The sequence below is a fragment of the Neofelis nebulosa genome, chromosome 1 (assembly GCF_028018385.1).
Source record: "Neofelis nebulosa isolate mNeoNeb1 chromosome 1, mNeoNeb1.pri, whole genome shotgun sequence".
Lineage (NCBI taxonomy): Eukaryota > Metazoa > Chordata > Mammalia > Carnivora > Felidae > Neofelis > Neofelis nebulosa.
Genome location: NC_080782.1, coordinates 43,154,884 through 43,174,670, shown reverse-complemented (window position 1 = coordinate 43,174,670; position 19,787 = coordinate 43,154,884). Strand labels below are relative to the sequence as shown.

The 19,787-nt window shown below is 54.5% G+C and overlaps 1 protein-coding gene across 3 annotated transcripts in view; it reads left to right on the top strand.

The window, feature by feature from the left end:
* Window positions 1-12,821, top strand: part of PDGFRB (platelet derived growth factor receptor beta) — a 37,580-nt gene extending 24,759 nt beyond the window's left edge. For all 3 annotated transcript variants that reach the window (XM_058719938.1, XM_058719947.1, XM_058719954.1), the window contains 13 exons: window positions 275-369; window positions 1,336-1,468; window positions 2,018-2,122; window positions 2,473-2,583; window positions 3,853-4,012; window positions 5,045-5,205; window positions 5,725-5,843; window positions 6,099-6,221; window positions 6,944-7,055; window positions 7,498-7,597; window positions 8,117-8,222; window positions 9,053-9,285; window positions 10,814-12,821. In XM_058719938.1, the coding sequence (XP_058575921.1) occupies window positions 275-369; window positions 1,336-1,468; window positions 2,018-2,122; window positions 2,473-2,583; window positions 3,853-4,012; window positions 5,045-5,205; window positions 5,725-5,843; window positions 6,099-6,221; window positions 6,944-7,055; window positions 7,498-7,597; window positions 8,117-8,222; window positions 9,053-9,285; window positions 10,814-10,985 (1,730 nt within the window). In that variant the 3' untranslated portion in view covers window positions 10,986-12,821. The remainder of the gene's footprint in view (window positions 1-274; window positions 370-1,335; window positions 1,469-2,017; window positions 2,123-2,472; window positions 2,584-3,852; window positions 4,013-5,044; window positions 5,206-5,724; window positions 5,844-6,098; window positions 6,222-6,943; window positions 7,056-7,497; window positions 7,598-8,116; window positions 8,223-9,052; window positions 9,286-10,813) is intronic.
* The last annotated feature ends 6,966 nt before the right edge of the window (window positions 12,822-19,787 follow it).

Sequence of the window (19,787 nt, the reverse complement as noted above, 5' to 3'; positions counted from 1 at the left end):
CGTGGTCAGGCCAGACTGATCCTTGCAAGGGCTGAGGGATATGGGGGCCCACAGTGAGCTGAGCTACAGCTGTTACTTAGGGACGTGGGTACTTATGGGAGAGGCTGAAGTTCTGGCCCAGAGGGAGGGGCTGTGAGTCTGATGTCACGGGTATGGTTAATGGAGACGGGGACAAGCAGAGAGGGTTCGTGTTTCTGGAGGTGGGGTGAGGGGTGGCCAGGGCAGCTGCCAAGCTCCCTCTTTGCTTATGGCCAGCTCTTGTCTCTGCTTCCAGCTCTGCCCTTCAAGGTGGTGGTGATCTCGGCCATCCTGGCCTTGGTGGTCCTCACAATCATCTCCCTCATCATCCTCATCATGCTCTGGCAGAAGGTAATCTCCCATCCTTGCCTAATGGGTGCAGACTGGTACACTATTTTCTTTTCCTTTTTTTTTTTTTTTTTTTTTTTTTGTTGCACGGAGGCCCCTGCCATCCTTGAATGTTATAGGATCTGTCCACGTCCCAGCCCAGCACACAGGGCAGGTGTAAAATGATATAGAATGGCACCAGTGTCCGAGCTGCCTCCACCCCCAGCAGCAAGGGCCATCTCAGGCCTGGTCCAGGCCATCTGGGGTCCCCTGCCCCTGCTCTGCCCTCCTGGGTCTTACTTGGACATCAGTCCTGCCCCTCCCAGCCACAGGGCAAGGCACTTTCTGGGTGGACCATGGACTCCAGAATTCCACCTTTCACCCCCAGAGACTCCCAGGATTCTAATGAAATGCGTTCGCGTCCTATTAACCTGTGATTTCAATGCCCTGTTCTGTGGCTTCATTATTCTATGATCCCAACGTTTTAAGATTCCCGAGTTAAGATTGCAGCACCCATGATTCTATCATTCTATGATTCCAATCCTGTGATTCCAACATGCTATGATTTCGACATTCTAAGCTTACATCCTTCTGAGATTCCTGCTGCGAGTGACCCAGCATGGGGAGGGGCTGTCCATACCCAGCCGAGTGCCCCTAGCTTGTGTCCATTTCCGGGGCTGCCTGCCCTTCTATGCTCATCTGGGGAGCAGCCAATGCTCTGGGAGAAGCTGGTAAGAGGTTCTGATGAGCCGGGCCCTTGGCCGTTAGCCCCTCTTCAGCCACTGCCCAGCTAAGGCCTGTTGTCATCTGTTCTCACTGAGCCCACGGAGCTGAGCTTTATCAGTAACTTGCTGTGTGACTTCAAATATGCCTCTGCCCCTCCCTGGCCTCAGGGGCTCCTGCTCCATCTGTTCCGTAAGGGGCTATAGGCTCGTGGGCCCCAAAGCCCAGAACTCCTCTGACGATCCATCCTTGGTGTCGGTCCTACAGAAGCCACGTTATGAGATCCGATGGAAGGTGATTGAATCTGTGAGCTCTGATGGCCATGAGTACATCTACGTGGACCCTATGCAGCTGCCCTATGACTCTACCTGGGAGCTGCCACGGGACCAGCTTGTGCTTGGTCAGTCCAGGGAGTAGTCGTGGAGCAGTTTGGGTACTTGAGGTCGGGGGGAAGACTGTCTGAGGTGTGGTCCAGCCTTGCCATGACTAGCTTTGAGACCCAGGGCTGCCGTCCTGCCTTCTCTGGCCCTCAGTGTCCCCGCCGCCATATAATGGGCAAGGTGGTCCCCTAGGGACCGTTCAGCATTGAGGTCCTATGATCCTGTGCCTTTGTGAGCTAGGAGACCTTTGTGGCGAGAGAGGAAGTATTCATAGAAGACAGCCTGCATGCCAGGCCTGTGCTTAGTCTAGCTGGAGAGGGTGAGGCATACAGAGGAGCTGAGCACCCTTCTGGGGTGGGAAGAAGGCTTCCAGGGACAAAAGATGGTCCAGAAAGCAGGCAGAACTTAGATGAGACACCAGGAAGGCCTGCCAAACACTGAGGTCTTATCTTAGGAGACTCCTTTAGGGGAACACCTTAAGTCCAGGTGGCTTGGGGGATTGACCTCAGAGAGGATGGGGTATGCCGTTTCCTGGTGGGCCAGGAGCTGAGGGATTGTCTCTACCCCAGGACGCACCCTCGGCTCTGGGGCCTTTGGGCAGGTGGTGGAGGCCACAGCTCACGGCCTGAGCCATTCTCAGGCCACAATGAAAGTGGCGGTCAAGATGCTGAAATGTGAGTCCTGGGAGCCTGCCCCTCCCTCACGTCTGGGCCCCACATCTCCCCTGCCCCTTGCCCGCACATCCAGGCACTCCCTGATTCTGATTTGCTGGGCGCAAGCGGTCCGGTCACCTGGCGGCCAGCACCACTCCAGATTCTGCTTTGGCTAAGAGGCTTCCTCATCCTGCCCCCTCCTCCTGGCACCTCCTTCCCTCCCTGACCGTCCTCCCATCCTCTTTCTCCTCCCCCTGCACGTGGGTCCTCACCACCCTCGGCCATCTGGGTCTTCCAGCACGGGGTGGGGCAGAAGGGCCTCCTTGGGGCCTCGGTGACAGGGCAGGCCTGAGGCCCCGTCTCCCCCTCAGCCACAGCCCGCAGCAGCGAGAAGCAGGCCCTCATGTCAGAGCTGAAGATCATGAGTCACCTTGGGCCCCATCTGAACGTGGTCAACTTGCTGGGGGCCTGCACCAAAGGAGGTACCAAAACCACTCCCCCAGAGGATTCTGGAAAATGCCAGCAGCCCAGGCCTGGCCCCTGCCCACCCGTCCTCAATCCACAGACAACGAGACACTCCAGCTGGAGGGTCTGCGCCCATCCTGCCCTCACCTCACAGACCCACACGGGGGTGGGGTTTACAAACTCACAGAATCACAACACTTTCAAGGCCCACGGACTCCTCAGGTCAGCCATTTCCAAACCCCGGGGGTGCTCTGACATTTTTTCTCCACGTTTATTTATTTTTGAGAGAGAGAGAGAGAGAGAGAGAGAGAGGGAAATGCAAGCACAAGTGGGGGAGGGGCAGAGAGAGGGGGACAGAGGATCTGAAACGGGCTCTGAGCTGTCAGCACAGAGCCTGATGTGGAGTTCGAACTCTCGAGCCGAGAGATCATGACCTGAGCCGAAGTCAGACGCTTAACTGACTGAGGCATCCAGGTGCCCCAGGTCCTCTGACATTTTTAAATTTTCACAATACATTTTACAAACTGATCAATCATGGCCCCTGTGAGGTGAGTTATATCCCTACAACTGGAGGCCACCAGCATGCTGGTTGGCAGTGGCTTTCATTCAGATCACAGAATAAAGCCTCTCTAGCCAGTGTGTTTATTTGAAGCTCTGATTGCAAGTTAGGCTGTAAAAAAAAAAAAAAAAAAAAAAAATGTAATCGTTGTTTGCAGCTGCTTATTGTGAGATTTGGAATTTTCCTCAGTATTGTGCAACCAAAATAAAATACAGAAGTACATTGCGTACATAGGCCAATTTATGTCCGCAAGATCACCCATTTCAAAATTTTTGTTTTCATCAATATCTTCCCGTTCCCACTGATTGGCTTCAAGTAAATGTGTTGTATTTGAATGGATCCAATAACCTGATAATAAATAGTTGCCTTGATTTCCTTTATATACGGGGCTCCAGAATAAGTTGGTGATATGTACCACTGTGTACTTGCCATGTGCCGGGCCCTGAGCCGCGCCGACGAAGGCATTACCTTAGGAACATTCAGGACAGCCCTTGGAGGTGGGTGCGGTTAGCCCCATTTAACAGATGGGGAAAGTGAAGCTCAGGGAGAATAAGTACCTCGCTCATGGTCGCGGAGGCGGGAAGAGAACCCAGGTTCGCCTGGTGCCAAAGCCTCTCGGCCATCTTACCCCACTGCCTTCCCGACGTGCAGCCGGTGGTCGGCCTCAGGGCCCCCATGGGAAGTCTGTGGCCCCCCGGGGACTGTCGCTGAGGCTGTGCCCCCCTAGGACCCATCTACATCATCACGGAGTACTGCCGCTACGGCGACCTGGTGGACTACCTTCACCGCAACAAGCACACCTTCCTGCAGCGCTGCTCAGACAAGCGCCGCCCGCCCAGCGCCGAGCTCTACAGCAACGCCCTGCCCGCGGGGCTCCCTCTGTCCAGGTACCAAAGGAGGCCGGGGACCCGAATCTTCGTGGAGCCCCCAGGAGCACCTGCTCGCTCCCTCCTGGCCAGGGCGGAGGCCGAGGCCAGGGTGGGCAGACAAGGTGTAGGAGCCCGGGCTGTTTCAAGGGTCAGTCTGGGACCCGGGGCTTGGCCTCCCCCGGAACTGGCTTAACACTCTGGTGATGGTCTTGGTGGGGTTGGCTGCCAGCTACGGACTGCCTGCAGGGGTCCCGCCCTGGGCTGGGCACTCTCTGTGGATGTGACCCGTCGGCCCCTCCCTCTGTGTCGTGATACCCTCTCCTTGCACGGTGAGCACCTGGGGCTCTCCGGTCCCAGGCCCGACTCCCATCGCAGCGCACGGTGCTCTGCTCCCTGCTGGGAGTCTGGTGTGCGGTGTCCCGTGGGCAATGCAGTGTCTTTCTTCTTCTTTTCCAAAAGTAACTTTTCCTACTTCTGCTGATGACAACAGCAAGATGGGTTTATTGCAGAGACAAGCATAACTTCAGAAAATCCTTAAAAGACATTACGGCTCACCCCTGTCCTCCCCAACATTTGATCGATTTCCTTCCGGTCTTTGGTCTACCTCTAGAGACACATGCATACACGGTCCCGTAGCTCTCTGGGGAGCAGGTGCTGCAGGGAATTAGGGCAATTCCTGCCGCCTCTGGGCTGTGGCTGGGGCCTCCCAGGGCATCACGGCGGGATGGTGTCACAGAAAGGCACCTGCTTCATGCTCTTCTTATGACCCTCATGCTGGGGTGCTGTGATCATGCCTAGGTGTGAGCTCCCTAAGGACACACACTGGGTCTTGTGTCCTCTTAGCACCCCAGTGCCCAGCTTAGGGCCCCACAGGCTGGCTGAGAGAGCTCACTGCGTGGCCATTCAAGTTGTGACTAGCTGAAGGAGGATGAGTGGAAAGAAGAAATCCCTGAGTAATAGCGCCCGGTGGGCCCTGGGGGCGAGCAGGGGCGGGAAGGGAAGGAAAAGGACAGCCTGTGGCTCCTCCTGGGATGTTCCTCTCTCCCCCAGCCACGTGTCCCTTCCTGGGGAGAGTGACGGCGGCTACATGGACATGAGCAAGGACGAGTCGGTGGACTACGTGCCCATGCTGGACATGAAAGGAGGAATCAAATATGCAGACATCGAGTCCTCCAGCTACGTGGCCCCTTATGACAACTACGTCCCCACAGGTGGGTGCATGCCTATGCACCGCCCCCTTGCCTATATAATCATGCTTTCTTATCACAGCCTTTCTTACTAGGAGGAAGGTGGCCTTGTACCCATTTCATAGATGCAGAAACTGAGGTTAGCCACCTGCCCAAAGCTGTCCTGTGGTGGAGCCCCATCGGGAGCCTCTGTTTCTGGATCCAGAGGGGAGGAGTTGGGTTGGAGGAGTACCTGGCCTCCTGGGGTGCTGGCACACCACAGGCACAAGGGTGATCCAGTGTCCTTGAGAAGCGGGCAGGTCAGGCTGAGAAAAGGTGGCCCAGGCCTCAGGCTAATGCCAAAGGCTTTTCCGGCCAATGAGAGCACTGATAAGGTAGGAGAGGTTTACATTAGATATTTGGCAATTGTTTTCCTTTTGTGGGAGACTTAGAGGGTTAGTAGTTACCTGTATTGGACATTCGGCCTCGGTGAATAAAAGGGCGGGGGTTCTGTGGGCCATGTGGAGACACAATAAGTAGGTGAACTTGTGCTCTCTCTCTTAGCTCCCGAGAGGACCTGTCGGGCAACTCTGATCAACGAGTCCCCGGTGCTTAGCTACACAGATCTTGTGGGCTTCAGCTACCAGGTGGCCAATGGCATGGAGTTCCTGGCCTCCAAGAATGTACGTATGGTTGCAGCGAGCGGAACAGGGTCATGGGGAGGTGGGCAACCCAAGCCAGCCAGGGTCCTCCAAGTACATAGCTCCATATGGCAGCTACGTCCCCTCACCACAACTCTGGTGGGTGAGGATAGTCAAAGCCCTCACCGCGTGGCCTCTCATGCCTGTGTGGCGATGCATTCTCCCCAAAGCCCTTGATGGGGAGGTCTTCTCCTACAACTGCCCCCAAGGCCTCAGCTCCCATCTCCCCCAACCTAGTGCGTCCACCGAGATCTGGCAGCCAGGAACGTGCTCATCTGTGAAGGCAAGCTGGTCAAGATCTGTGACTTTGGCCTGGCTCGTGACATCATGAGGGACTCGAACTATATCTCCAAAGGCAGCGTGAGTACCTTCCCTGACCCGTGTGACCTGGGAACAGGTTTCCTCCTGGTCAGCGTGGCTGCGGCATATAGGGGGTCAGGACGGAGTTCCTCATGGCCTACCCTGCCCAGTGGTGACAGGCTTTGCCACCGGCTGTGCATGGGGCAGGAGGGGGCAGAGATGTTAAGGTTGTAAGGGTGATCCCGGGGCTCAGATTCACTGGTCACGACAGGGGGCGAGGGACCAGCTGTAATGGGTTCTGGGAAGAGGGAAGCAGGTCAAGTGTATATTTGGTGACCATTCTGCCTGCCACTCATGTTCCCACTTTCCACAAGGGGACAGTGAACCCCAGAGATGGAGGGTCTCTAGACCCAAGAGATCTAAGGCGGCCGGGTGAGAGTTGGGTGGCACCTTGGCATGTCCCTGGCGCCCCTGCTGTCTGCCAACCTGGCCAGGGCCTCTACTGGGATCAGGAAGAAGGGCCGTTCTGTAAGAGGCCTCAGACCCTGGGGCTCCTCCTTAGGGTAGAGGCTGCCATGTGACCAGCTTGTGGGTGAAAAAACATGGCCTTCTGATCCTCTGGCCAGCACTGGGATGAGTGTGGGATCTGTATGCCTGCAGAGGCGGGCTCTCAGGGTCTGGAGAGTAAGGCGCGGGGGCCTTACTAAGTAAGGAGGCCAGACCTCCTCCCCATGCCCAGGTTTGGCTGTCCTGGTACTTAGTGCCGTCTTGCCCTCCCACAGACCTTCCTGCCTCTGAAGTGGATGGCTCCCGAGAGCATCTTCAACAGCCTCTATACCACCCTGAGTGATGTGTGGTCCTTCGGGATCCTACTCTGGGAGATCTTCACCCTGGGTATGCTTCCTTTTCCCCCAGCCCTCAGCTGCACGGCACACTGGCCACTCACACCCCCAGCCTGGTGGGGCCATGGGACAGGCTCTGCGAGGGGGGTCAGGGCTCTCTGGCTCGAGTCACAGTGCTGCTGCTGTCTCGCTGCTGTGTGAGCTTGGCAAGTCCCTTGTCTTCCCTGGGTCTCTTTACCTCCCCATCTCTCGAGGGGTCTGGAAGTGACATCAAAAAGTCTATTTGACTCTGGCTTCCTCTGGTTCTCTGATTCTGGGGGTGGCAGTCATCTCTGTCCAGAGCCTCTACAAGAGCCACATCTCCCAGTGCCGAGGCCACTGCACCCTCGCCCACTCGAGGGCTGGTGTGCCTCTCCCTGTGCCATAGAATAGGGCACCTGCCACTTTTCCAACATGTCTGAGCCTGTGTATCTCTTGTCTCTCCTCCCTGACAGGTGGCACCCCTTACCCAGAGCTGCCCATGAACGAGCAGTTCTATAATGCCATCAAGCGGGGTTACCGAATGGCCCAGCCTGCCCATGCCTCTGATGAGATGTGAGTGGAGCCTTTGGGAGAGTTTTTTTGGGGGGTACAAACCATAGATGTCCAATGTTGCCAGCTTAAGGTGAAAATAGATTAGTTCAGGGAGCTAGAAAAACTTTGCTATAGCTGGATCTAGGCATTCAGACGCCGTCATCAGGAATCTCTTGTTTTACCTGGTCTCTGCTGTCCCCTGCGCTGGCCTGGATTTCAGGCTACATGGCTACCTCCTCACTGCTTCCACCATAGTTCAAGTAAAAGGCCCCAAGCTGACTGTCAAGGGCTCAGCTGGGGTCTCGTGCCCACCCATCCAGAGCAGGGCATGAAAACTCCTACCAGCCAGACCTGCCTGGGCCGTGTGCTCACCAGGGAGTGGTCAACCCCATGGAACCACCGGTGGAGGGAGGGCCTTGAGGGAGTGGGAAAAACAGTCCCATTCACCTGTCCTCCCCAACTCCCTTCATTACCCACCTCGTTCTTGGAGGCGGCAGACTCTGAGCCAGAGACCCTGACCCCCTGTGCACCTCTCCCCAGCTACGAGATCATGCAGAAGTGCTGGGAAGAGAAGTTTGAGATCCGGCCTCCCTTCTCCCAGCTGGTGCTGCTTCTCGAGAGGCTGCTGGGTGAGGGGTACAAGAAGGTATGTCGGGGCAGCGAAATGGAGAGTTCTGGTCCAGAAGTCAGACACTGACTCTGTGTGTCATGCTGGTATTTGAGGGACCACCCTGTATCCTCTTGGGCCTCAGTTTCCCTGCTGGTTCTAGTAAGGGATGGGCTGGAGCTATGAGTGGAATTTATTTTAGCAGCACAGAGGTTTTTGAGATGACGTCCTGCTTGGAAGTCGATGCCTACAGCCCCCTTCATCCTGCTCCCTTTTCATGTCTCTGCACCCATGCCACGGCCTGGGTCTCCTTCAGAAGTCTGAACAACCCCAGGCTCCATGTCTGCTAAGGGCCGGACAGCTTGGACCCTGTTGTGGGCTCATTTGAGGCCAATGAAGCCAGTAGGGCCTGTCCACCAGAGGGAGTTACAGGGAGGGGTGATGCGCGCTCCCTGTCCCCTGTCCGTTCCTAACCACACTCCCCCCCACATCTTGTCCCAGCTCAGCGCCCGGTGAGATGGAGTGGGTTGTCACCATTCAGTAGTTAGAGAAACTGAGGCCCCACTGAAGGAGGTTGAGGTGGGGGGAGAGCCCACACCTGTCTACTCCGAAGTAGGGGAAGTGTGAGGGTCACGGGCACTAGTCTGCCGACTGCCCCCTCCCTGGGGGGCCCTGAGCTCACCTGGTCTTGTGAGATGCCAGGTGGGAGAGCCTCCCGGCTGTGAGGCTTTGGGTAGGTCTCCTTCCTCTCTGAGCACCAGTTGCCTTAGGCAGGAAGGGCCAGGTCAGAGTCTCATGCTAGATGATCCCCACGGGCATTTCTGGTCTGAACATCCCTCTCTCTTGGGTTCTCCCTCCCTGCGGAGCAGAAGTACCAGCAGGTGGATGAGGAGTTTCTGAGGAGCGACCACCCAGCTGTCCTTCGGTCCCAAGCCCGCTTTCCCGGCTTCAATGGACTCCGATCCCCCCTGGACACCAGCTCTGTGCTCTACACTGCTGTGCAGCCCAACGAGAGTGACAATGACTATATCATCCCCCTGCCTGACCCCAAACCCGAGATTGCTGATGAGGGCCCCCTGGAGGGTTCCCCCAGCCTTGCCAGGTAGCCACTGTGGCCTGAGGCCCAAGGCAATAGTGTGCAGTGTGTGTGTGTGTGTGTGTGTGTGTGTGTGTGTGTATGTTCATTCCATCAGGCTTGCCTTAGAAGCAAGCTACCTAGGGTGAGCACTTGTTCCTGCCAGTGAGGAGAAGAGAGAACTGAACTCATCTGACCTTTGATGACCTCAGGAGGAAAGGGCAGGCTGGTAAGAGACAGAAGGGCTAGGGCTTAGCTGCAAGGTAGCTGTTTCCTGAAAAGTGGCCCCCACAGACCATCCACCCTCTCATCCTATCCAGGCCCTAAGGAGAGGTAGGAAATCTAATCGGCATCCCTGGCACCCTGTGTATCACTCTGGGGTCATCGCCAGCCCTGGCCTCTGCTTTGTTCTCCAGGACCATGGCCCAAGGGCCCCCCGGGAGCCTGGCGTGGTTGTGGGAGGGATAGTGCCCACAGGAACTGAGGTCAGAATTCAGGCTGGGAAGGAGATTCGCGTTTTACTTTTGCCTTGAGATGTGGTGAAGTTACAGTAGGGGTGGGGGCGTGGTTGGAAGAAGGCCCAGCCGTTGCCTGGACTTCATGTTCCGACAGGATCTTCCCTCAGCTGGAGAGGAGCGTCCCCCGTGAGGCCAGACCCACCCCCAAAACCATATCCCCCCCTCTGGTGCAGTGGCAGCGACCGCAGGCTGGGTTTCAGCTCCAGCTCTGCCCCCAGCCACCCTGAGACCCATCTCCCACGGCCGCTGGGAGCACACACAAGATCTAGAAGGCCCTCCTCACCTTCCGTAAGAAGCAAATGTTCCAAGGCTCCTGGTAGCCAGTGTGCAGAGGAGTTAAGCTCAGAGTTCAGACACCTTGAGGTGTGAATGCTGGCCCTGCGATGTGCCCTCAGACAAGCTGCCTCCACTTTCTGAGCCTCAGTTTCCTCAACTATAAAATGAAAACGGTCGCACAGGTCTATTTGGAGGTTGCTGAAGGATCCAATGGGATCAGCTTCAGGAGTGCAGGGAATGGAGTTGCTGGTGAGTGAGGAACGAGCTTTGGAGCTAACTGGATATTCTGCTCCAAAGTCTCGCTGTGTGATGTCGGCCACTGATACAACCTCTCTGATCAGCCCTTTCCTCATGGTGCCTATCTTATGTAGTCTTTTTTTTTCTTTTTAAGAATTTTTTAATGTTTATTTAGTTTTGAAAGAGAGAGAGAGAGAGAGAGACAAAGCGTGAGTGGGGGAGGGGCAGAGAGAGAGGGAGACACAGAATCCGAAGCAGGCTCCAGGCTCTGAGCTGTCAGCACAGAGCCCAACGTGGCCCTTGAACTCACGGACCGTGAGGTCATGACCTGAGCTGAAGTCAGATGCTTAACTGACCCTTAAGCCACCCAGGCGTCCCTCTTATGTAGTCTTTACAAGGCTTCAATGAACTAAAGGGTGTAAGGTGCATGGTGCAAGCTTGCACCCGCAGGAAGTTCTTGATTATTGCTGTTATCTTACTCCGGCTCCCTCCCAGCCCCTCACACGTGTGCCTTCTCTTCCTAGCTCCACCCTGAATGAAGTCAACACCTCCTCTACCATCTCCTGTGACAGCCCCCTGGAACCCCAAGAGGAGCCAGAGCCAGAGCCCCAGCTCGAGCCCCAGGTGGAGCCAGAGCCACCACTGGATTCGTGTTGCCCTGGGCCTCGGGCCGAGGCGGAGGACAGCTTCCTGTAGGGGGCTGGCCCCACCTCGCCCTGCCTGGAGCTCCCCCTCTACCTCCCAGCACCCAGCGCCTCCCGGCCTGGCCTGGCCTCCCATCAGCTGTCCCTTTCTAGAGAGCTTCTGCCGTGGGCATGTGGCACCCAACTGCTGGGGCTGGCTTAGGAGGCAAGAGGACTGCAGGGGCCGTGACCAGCCCTCTGCCTCTGGGGAGGCCATGTGACTGGGGGCCAAGGTTCTCCCAGGGCACTTAGTTTCTCCATCTACAGGATGGGAAAGCCGGGCTCGGTGACGCAGAATCTGGGATTCTCTCCCTGGCTGACAGGTGGGGAGGCTGGAATCACTAGAGAGAGTCTCGAGGTTCCGGAGGGGGGGGATTAGCTTTTTTCTGTTCAGCCAGCTACGCCTCAAGGAGCTGTAGCCTTCTCCTTGCACTTTCATCCACCTAAGAGCTGGGGAAGGGACTCTGGCATCCCCGGATCCTGGTGAGCCGGGGCCCAGCCTTGGACAGTGGTGTTCATCCGGAAGCTACCGCCCCTTAATGCCAGTCTCCACTTTCCCAGGCCCGAGCTGGTCTGGGGCCATCCACGCTTAATGCTGGGGGCCCAGCCAAGTACAGGACACCCTGGCCCACAGCTGCTGTCCCAGGCACTTGGGACACACCTCCCCATACAAAGTGCCTGCGTTCGTGTCTTCCTGGCCCCCAAAGTGCGGGGGTCTTTTTCCTTGTCACCACCAGTCTTACTTCACCCACCAGAGTCTCCGGGGCCAGGTGGGCCCCACATCTGTGATGAGCGTGCTGGTGGGCCCGCCAAGACGTCCACACGTGTGGATCAGGCTGTGCATTGGACTCGACATGGGACCCTGGAGGGATCCCTCATCCTGTCCGGACCTGTTTGCCCTATTGAAAGATGAGCAAGGTGGACTCTGTGACTTCCTGTGCCCTGCCAGCACGAACATTCTAGAGTATTCCAGGGGGTGGCACGCTTGCCCAGATGAAGCAAAGCCAAACGCCCCAAACCTCCGTCCTGGGCATCAGCTGGGGTCTGGGGAGATTTCAGACCCTGCCTCACTCTCCGGGCATTCAGGAACCGTGCCCTTTCCCCAGGCCCCCGGGCAAGTCCCAAAAGGCCAGCTGGCCAGGTCTTGACTCGAAGTGACAGCCAGTGTCTTGGAAAGCCCCCAGCAGCTGCCCCATGGGAAGACTACAGAACCCCTTTCAGGCTCACAACCACCTCTGGAGCCTTCCTGAACAAAGGAGGCAGAGAGGGCAAAGCAGGCCACCTCACGCAGTCTGCCTCTCCAGCAGCTGTCCGGGTCTGTGCCACAGACATAATGGACAGTGAGGAGTCTGGGGGTCCCCCAGAAAGGACAAGAAGGCTTTCTAGGGAACCTGAGAAGGGGTGCGAGAGGCAGATATTTTGGGGGTTTCCTTCTCACCCACCAGCTGCCCGGTCCCCAAGGGAGTAACTGTGGGGTATGGCTTTGTCACTGCCCAGGCCCACTCACTGTACTCTCTCTTCCAGCCATGCCCCAACCCAGGGGGCATTGGAGGTGCCAGGGGAGCGAGGGCTGCAGCCAAGACTGTTGGCAGGAAGAGAGCTGGAAGTGGGGGGAGGGCAGCCTAGCAGCCCCCGGGCACCAGCCCCCTCTGCCCATCCAGGAGATGGAGTGGGTTCTCACTACGGTACCAAAGATGTAATCACCTAGGTTTACAAGTATTTTTAGGACTCACATTAACTCACATTTATACAGCAGAAGTGCTATTTTATATGCCATCAAATTTTCTTATCTGCGTACTTTTTTTTTTAAGGGAAAGATTTTAATATTAAACCTGGTGCTTCTCACTCATGGACTTCGTGGTCTCTCACGGGTTTGAGTCCCTGTGCTGGGAGGTGACAGATATGAAATGGGGTGAACAGGGCTGATCCCCGGCCACAGTGTCCCCACACAGGGTCCTTCGGTTCTGAGTCTCATTTCCATCTGTAAAATGGGGATTTTCACACTCCCTCCACCCCTTGCTAGCAGCTGGATGGCCTGGACCTTGGGCTTCTGTTTTCCAAGGTGTGAAATGAAAAGGTTCTTCCGGCTCTGTAGGGCCTGGCCCTGGGACCAGCTGGACTGTTCACAGGCTCATGTGGAGAAACCTGAGTCCCTCCCGTGTCCCCCACCCCACCCCACCATGTGCTTTGGCTTTGGCTGTTAAGCTGGGACACCCCCTGCCCTCCCCTCCACTCCGCCCGCAGCCCAGGCTGGTGTGGCTCGTGAGAGGCATCGGCTCCAGCCCAGATTCCAGGCCCTGGTGAGTTAGCAATTGGGTCTCAAGTGGGAGCAAGGAAGACAGAGGCGCCCAAGGGGGCCAGAGCGCAGGAAGAAGTGAGCAGAGAGGGCAAGCAAGAGAGAGGAAGAGGAAGAGAGAGAGGAAGGTGGGCGGGGGTGGGTGCAGCCAGGGCGAGGCCAACGAGGGAATAGGAGCCCAGCTGTGGCTCTGAGGGCAGGGCAGAGGGGTGCAGACCAGCAGGCCCCAGGCCCCTCACGACTGCAGCCGGTCAGTGGTGCGGGGCCGGCATGGGCCAGACATCCTGGTGTCTGTTGGCCAGCTCCGTCCTGACCGTAGGCTCCACAGCCCAGCCCGGGCCTGACAGACCCTGGCAGCAGCACGGGGCCAGGGCAATAGAGCTAACCGGGGCATGGGCCCCAGCACAAGCATCTTAGACCCAGGCCACAGCTTCCTGACCTCCTCACTTGGGCCCTCTGGCAGGGCTCACCTGAGGTAGAACCAGGTTTCAGTCTGAGATCCATCACACTTCACTGTGTGATCTTGGCCATCGCTTGCTTTCTCTGATAAGGGGAAGGGGGCATCTCTTTCTGGAACATGGGCACCTCGCTTTGGAACCACTCGCATCCCTGGACTGCTGCAAGAGGTCTGGGGCTGCGGCTGCCAGTGGGGACAGGAATGGAGATGTGGGGCAGCTGTGACTCACAGGCCCAGCCGCCAACTCAGGGGCAGCTGAGCCATGCCAAGGGAAAGCCCGCCCACTACATGGCCTGGCTGCACAAAGCCCACCCCCCCTGGGGGTCCTGGTTTCAGAGAACCCCAGAGCCTGTGACCCTTTCTTTCCTGACTGTGGTGGAAGATGAATAAGCCAATCCCCGGATCTGCCCTGTAAAGAGAATAAACAGCCCTCATTCCAGACGGGGATTATCCTTGCTCGTGGGAAAAGTCTCCGTCTGGAGGTCAGGAGACTTTGGCTCCCCTTCCCCCCACCCTCCCCAGTTCAGGCCTGCTCCTTGTGGGACTTTGGGTAGATTATACCACATCAGGCCTCAATTTCCCCAGTAGTAAATGGAGCTAATGATGTCACAAAGACGGAAAGGATGATAAAATGCTGGCAACCATTTATTGAACAGTTTCTATATGCCAGGTCTGTCCTATTGCTTCACACCCATTTTCTCATTTTACCCTCACACAGACCCTATGAACCAGGTACTACTACTGTCCCTATATTACAGGTGAAACCTGGATAAGATAGGAGCCTGGGCTTGGCTGACTCCCAAGTCAGTGCTCAGAGAGACAGAATGCTCAGCCAAGGTGACAGAGCTGGGGAGTAGGGCAGCCTGGGTCCCAACCCCTGTCTCCAGACTCTAGGGCTGTCTGGTGCTCAGAGTACAGAAGTTCTGGAAAGTTCTGGAAGAGGAAAGAGCTAAGTGAGCCTTATGGGTTCGAGCCCCGTGTCAGGCTCTGTGCTGACAGCTCAGAACCTGGAGCCTGCTTTGGATTCTGTCCCTCTCTCTCTCTCTCTCTCTCTGTGCCCCTCCCCTGCTCACGCTGTGTCTCTCTCTTTCTCTCTCTCAAAAACGAATAAACATTTGAAAAAATTTTTGAAAAAAAAAAGAGCTAAGTGAACCTGAGGGCTAGATAGAAAGAATATAGAAGGGCTGGCGGAGGGCTTGGACCTCACGGGCCCCTGTGCTGAGGGGGTGTAGGAGTCGGGGGAGGGGAGAACCATAGGTCACCTGTGCTGGCTCCTGTCTCCCAGGCTTGCCACTCAGGCAGGCCCAAGGGAACCCGTGAGCTGGAATTTTCCTCCCAGACGGATGAGCCATTTGGACTGCACAATTCTTCCTCCACCCTATTCACAGCCAGGGACCTTGTTCCTGGAAAAAGAGGGAAAGACCAAAAGGAGCTATTACTCTCGGAGCTCTGCCCCTCAGCTGAAGCAGGGCTCACACCCCCCACTGGTGGCCCTCCCCTGAACTAGGGCACTGTCTCCAAAGGCCTCTTCTATTTTATTGTTCAATGTCACAACAATTAAAAATTACCTTTATAAAAGTATTTATGTAACACACGCTTGTATTTAAAAAAATCAATTATCAAAATATATGATACATGGGGCACCTGGGTGGCCCAGTCGGTTAAGCGTCAGGCTTCAGCTCGGGTCATGATCTCAAGGTTTGTGAGTTCGAGCCCCGCGTCGGGCTCTGTGCTGACGCTTGGAGCCTGGAGCCTGCTTCCGATTCTGTGTCTCCCTCTCTCTCTGCCCCTCCCCCACTCGCGCTCTCTCTCTCAAAAATAAATAAACATTGAAAAAATTTTAAAAATAAAATAAAATTTAAAAATATCCATATAATATAGAAAGTTGTTTGTGTATTTGTACTTTAGGCTCCCAGTAACATTGTAAATGCTTATTTTCTTCATTCAGCAACTCTGTGTATAGGAATTTATCTTATGGAAGTTCTGCTTCTCACTGTTAATAGTTCAGTTATATTCTTCCATGGTTTTCTCCCCTTACATCTCTACTAATATTTGTATTCTGGAGTGCCTGGGTGACTCGGTTGAGAGTCCGACTCTTGATTTTGGTTCAGATCATGCTCCCAGGGTTGTGGGATTGAGCCCCAAGCCACGTTCAGCATGGGGCCTGCTTTGGATTCTGTCTTTCCCTCTGCCACTCTCGCAGGCTCACACTCTTTCTCTTAAAAAAAAAAATAATAAAAATTTGCATTTTTTATCTGTGTAAATATATAATTACAATTTAAAAAAAAAAACTACCACTACCGTTTTACAGCTTTGTGTTTTTTGCTTAAGAACACGTCATGCTCACACTCACAGGTCAGTGGTACATGTAGGTATTAATGCATTCATTACGAGGTGTGGCTGGGTGGTTAACTGAGTCGGTTGGTTAAGTATCCGACTTCGGCTCAGGTCATGATCTCAGGGTTTATGAGTTCCAACCCCACGTCAGGCTGTCTGCTGTCAGCATAGAGACTGCTTCAGATACTCTGTCTCCCTCTCTCTGCCTCTCTCTCTCTCTCTCTCTCTCTCTCTCTCTCTCAAAAATGAACATTTAATGCATTCATTATGAGAGTTGCACATCATTTAAAGCATGTCTATGCCATAAATTATCTGACCAATCCCCTAGTGATGGACATTTAGTGTTTCCAAGTTCTAAATTATGCTGGAATGACCACTGTTCGTTCATAAAGTACATTTATATTTGCATGTTTTTGTAAGGACCTGTTTCCATAGGTTAAATTCCTAGACACAGAGTTGCTTAGTAAAGAGAATAAACATTTAAAATGTTATTGAGTCTAAAAGTTCCCTTTAAAATATGCAAAATCATAAAGCTTCCAGGAAGCTAAGAAAATCAAACATAAAAGTGATGAAAACATCATTATTTAATTCTAGCTACGGGTTCTGGCCTCCAGAAAGAAGTCTGGAGCCTCTTCTGTTTGTTGAAAAAAGCCACAAACACGTGGGAGAACAGAGTTAAAGACAGGGTGCATGGAGTGGAGACTTTCTCCCTGGTGTAATCAGAGGGTGGGGAGACCCAACAAGGCAAGAGCTTGCCTGTGAGGCTGTGCGGGATTCCCGCAGCCTGGCCTCCAGCCCGTGTCCAGAGGGCACCCACTTGGGAAACCCAGCTTGCCCTGGCTACCTGGGCCCTGCCTGGTCCCTCACTGTTCAGAGAGTATGTTCCTAACAGTGGTCCCATGTGATGCTCACCATCCGCCTGTGAGACAAGCCAAGGGCTCAGTTCCAGATGAGGAAGGCTGAAGCCCAGAGCCACCGGGTACTGGTCCAAGGTCACACACAGAGAGGTACTTGGCCTGCCAGTCTGGGATGCTTCTACTGCCTTCCTCGGGAAATTTCTTTTTTCTTCTTTTTTGTTTTTAATGTTTATTTGTTTATTTTGAGAGAAACAGAGGGCAGCAGGGGAGGGGCAGAGAGAGAGAGAGAGAGAGAGAGAGAGAAAGAATCCCAGGCAGGTCCCGTGCTCGGCACAGCAGGAACCAGACTCAGGGATCCATCTCACAAACCTCGAGATCATGACCTGAGCCAAAATCAAGAGTCAGATGCTTAACCAACAGAGGCACTCAGCACACCCCTCAGGGAGTTTCTAAGGCCACTTCCTGGACTCAGAAGGGGCAGCAGACAGGACCCTGGTGTCAGGGTCCCGGCTGCCACTTAGGATGTGACTCCTGGATTCCCCAGGTGTGTGTGTGTGGGGGGTCTTCTTGGAGTGGGGTCCCGGGGCTTCTCTGGGCTACGACAGATTCCCACAGCTCAGAATAAAATCAGTTATGGCTGCCTCAACGGCCTGCTGAGGGGGTCCCAGCCTGGGTAGGGGGTTGGCTCTTCTTAGGAGCCAGCAGTGACTTAGGGATACCACAGAAGCCAGCCTGTCTCCCTGCGCACCCCCCCCCCCCCCACCACTGCCTCAGCCCCCCGCCCTTCTCTCTGGGCCCTGGGGATGCCTTCCTTCTCGAACAGCTCCTTATACCCTCTTATGGCTCTTCTCCTCCTGACAGGGATGGGGCAGTTCCATAGTCTCTTTCTGGTTTGGGGTTTCATGGTAATCATTGCAAGGAACTAGAAGTCACAAGCATGGGGAAGTAACAGAGCTTCTGGAAAATCAGAATTCTCAAGGGTGCTTGTTCCCCTTCTGAAGGGACAAGGTGGAAGGTTCCACGCCTGACAATTTCTCTTCTTCGTTATTGACCATCCTGAAGCAAACCGTGATCTTGCCTCTCTTTAGCTCAGACATCTTTGGTGGCTCCCCATGGCCCAACAAAGTCTGGGCATCCTAGTGTGGTCTCCAAGGCCATCCCTGACCTGGTTCCAACCTCTCCTGCTACCTCTCCCACATCTGCCCTCCAAGGCCTGTCTACCCCTAGCAGACCGCAAGCTTTTCCACCTTTCAACTGCACGTAGGGTTTCCTTTTCTCCTCATCCTCGCCAACACTCACTATCTCTTGTCTTTTTGATACTAGCCACCCTGATGGGTGTGAGCTGATACCTCGTCGTGGTTGTGACTTGCATTTCCCTGATGACGAGTGATGTTGAGCATCTTTTCATGTACTTGTTGGCCATTTATACGTTTTCTTTAGAAAAATGTCTATTCATGGGGCACCTGGGTGGCTCAGTCAGTTAAGCGTCTGACTTTGTCTCAGGTCATGATCTCACGGTTCGTGGGTTTGAGCCCCACGTCAGGCTCTGTGCTGACAGCTCAGAGCCTGGAGCCTGCTTTGGGTTCTGTGTCTCCCTCTCTCTCTGCCCCTCCCCTGCTCATGCTTTGTCTCTCTCTGTCTCAAAAATATATAAAAACATTTAAAATAAACAAACATTTAAAAAATTAAAAAAAGAAAGATGTCTATTCAGTTCTTCTGTCCATTTTTTAAAAAGATTTTAGTTTTCGGTAATCTCTATACCCAATGTAGGGCCCGAACTCACAACCCGGAGATCAAGGGTCACATGCTTCCCCTACTGAGCCCTGCTTCTACCCGTTTTTAAATCAGATTCTCGGGGCGCCTGGGTGGCGCAGTCGGTTGAGCGTCCGACTTCAGCCAGGTCACGATCTCGCGGTCCGTGAGTTCGAGCCCCGCGTCAGGCTCTGGGCTGATGGCTCAGAGCCTGGAGCCTGTTTCCGATTCTGTGTCTCCCTCTCTCTCTGCCCCTCCCCCGTTCATGCTCTGTCTCTCTCTGTCCCAAAAATAAAAATAAAAAACGTTGAAAAAAAATTAAAAAAAAAAAAAAATAAATCAGATTCTCTGTTTTCTTTGCTGTTGAGTTATATGAGGTCCTCATACATTTTGGTTGTCAACCCCTTATCAGATTTATGATTCACAGGTATTTTCTCTCATTTGGTAGGTTGCTCTTTCGTTTGGTCGACTGTTTCTTTTGCTGTGCAGAAGCCTGACCTCTGCACCTTTATTGGTGCTGTCCTTACCACTGAAGATGCCCAGCCCTCAACGGCTGAAGGGCAAAGTCTTGCATGAAGTTCTGGCACAGATCAAAGTGACCTCCTCCAAGAAGCCTTCCTGATCATTCAGTTGGAAGTGGCTTTTCTTCCCAGTCTTTTGTTTGTTTGACAGCCTCAGTCTCTGGATGTCTTATGCACTCTCTCACCTCTGGGCCTGCACCTGCTGTCTCTCCCTCCTGGAATATTCCCTACTCTTCCCTGAACCCACCCTCAACTCCTAGTCAGCTTAGGCAGACTCCTTCTTGACTCCCTTCTTCAGTGCTCCCAGGAAGTCCTACAACCCCCTGAGCTTCTGGTTCCTTTCCTGGCTCTGCCAACAGGCTGTGAGCTCCAGAGGGAGGTGGAAGATGACCTCCATGGTCACCACTGTGTCCCTAGGTCCAGGCGCAGAGGGAACTCTAGATCAATAGTTGTTGAGGACACTAACCTGCATTATGGTCTCACTGGATCTGAGTTAATAACCTCTCCCCCACTTTACCTGTGAAGAAATTGAGGCCCAGGACCTGGCTGTGGTCATGCAGCTAAGAGTGGAGAATGTGATTCGCCATCTCTCTGG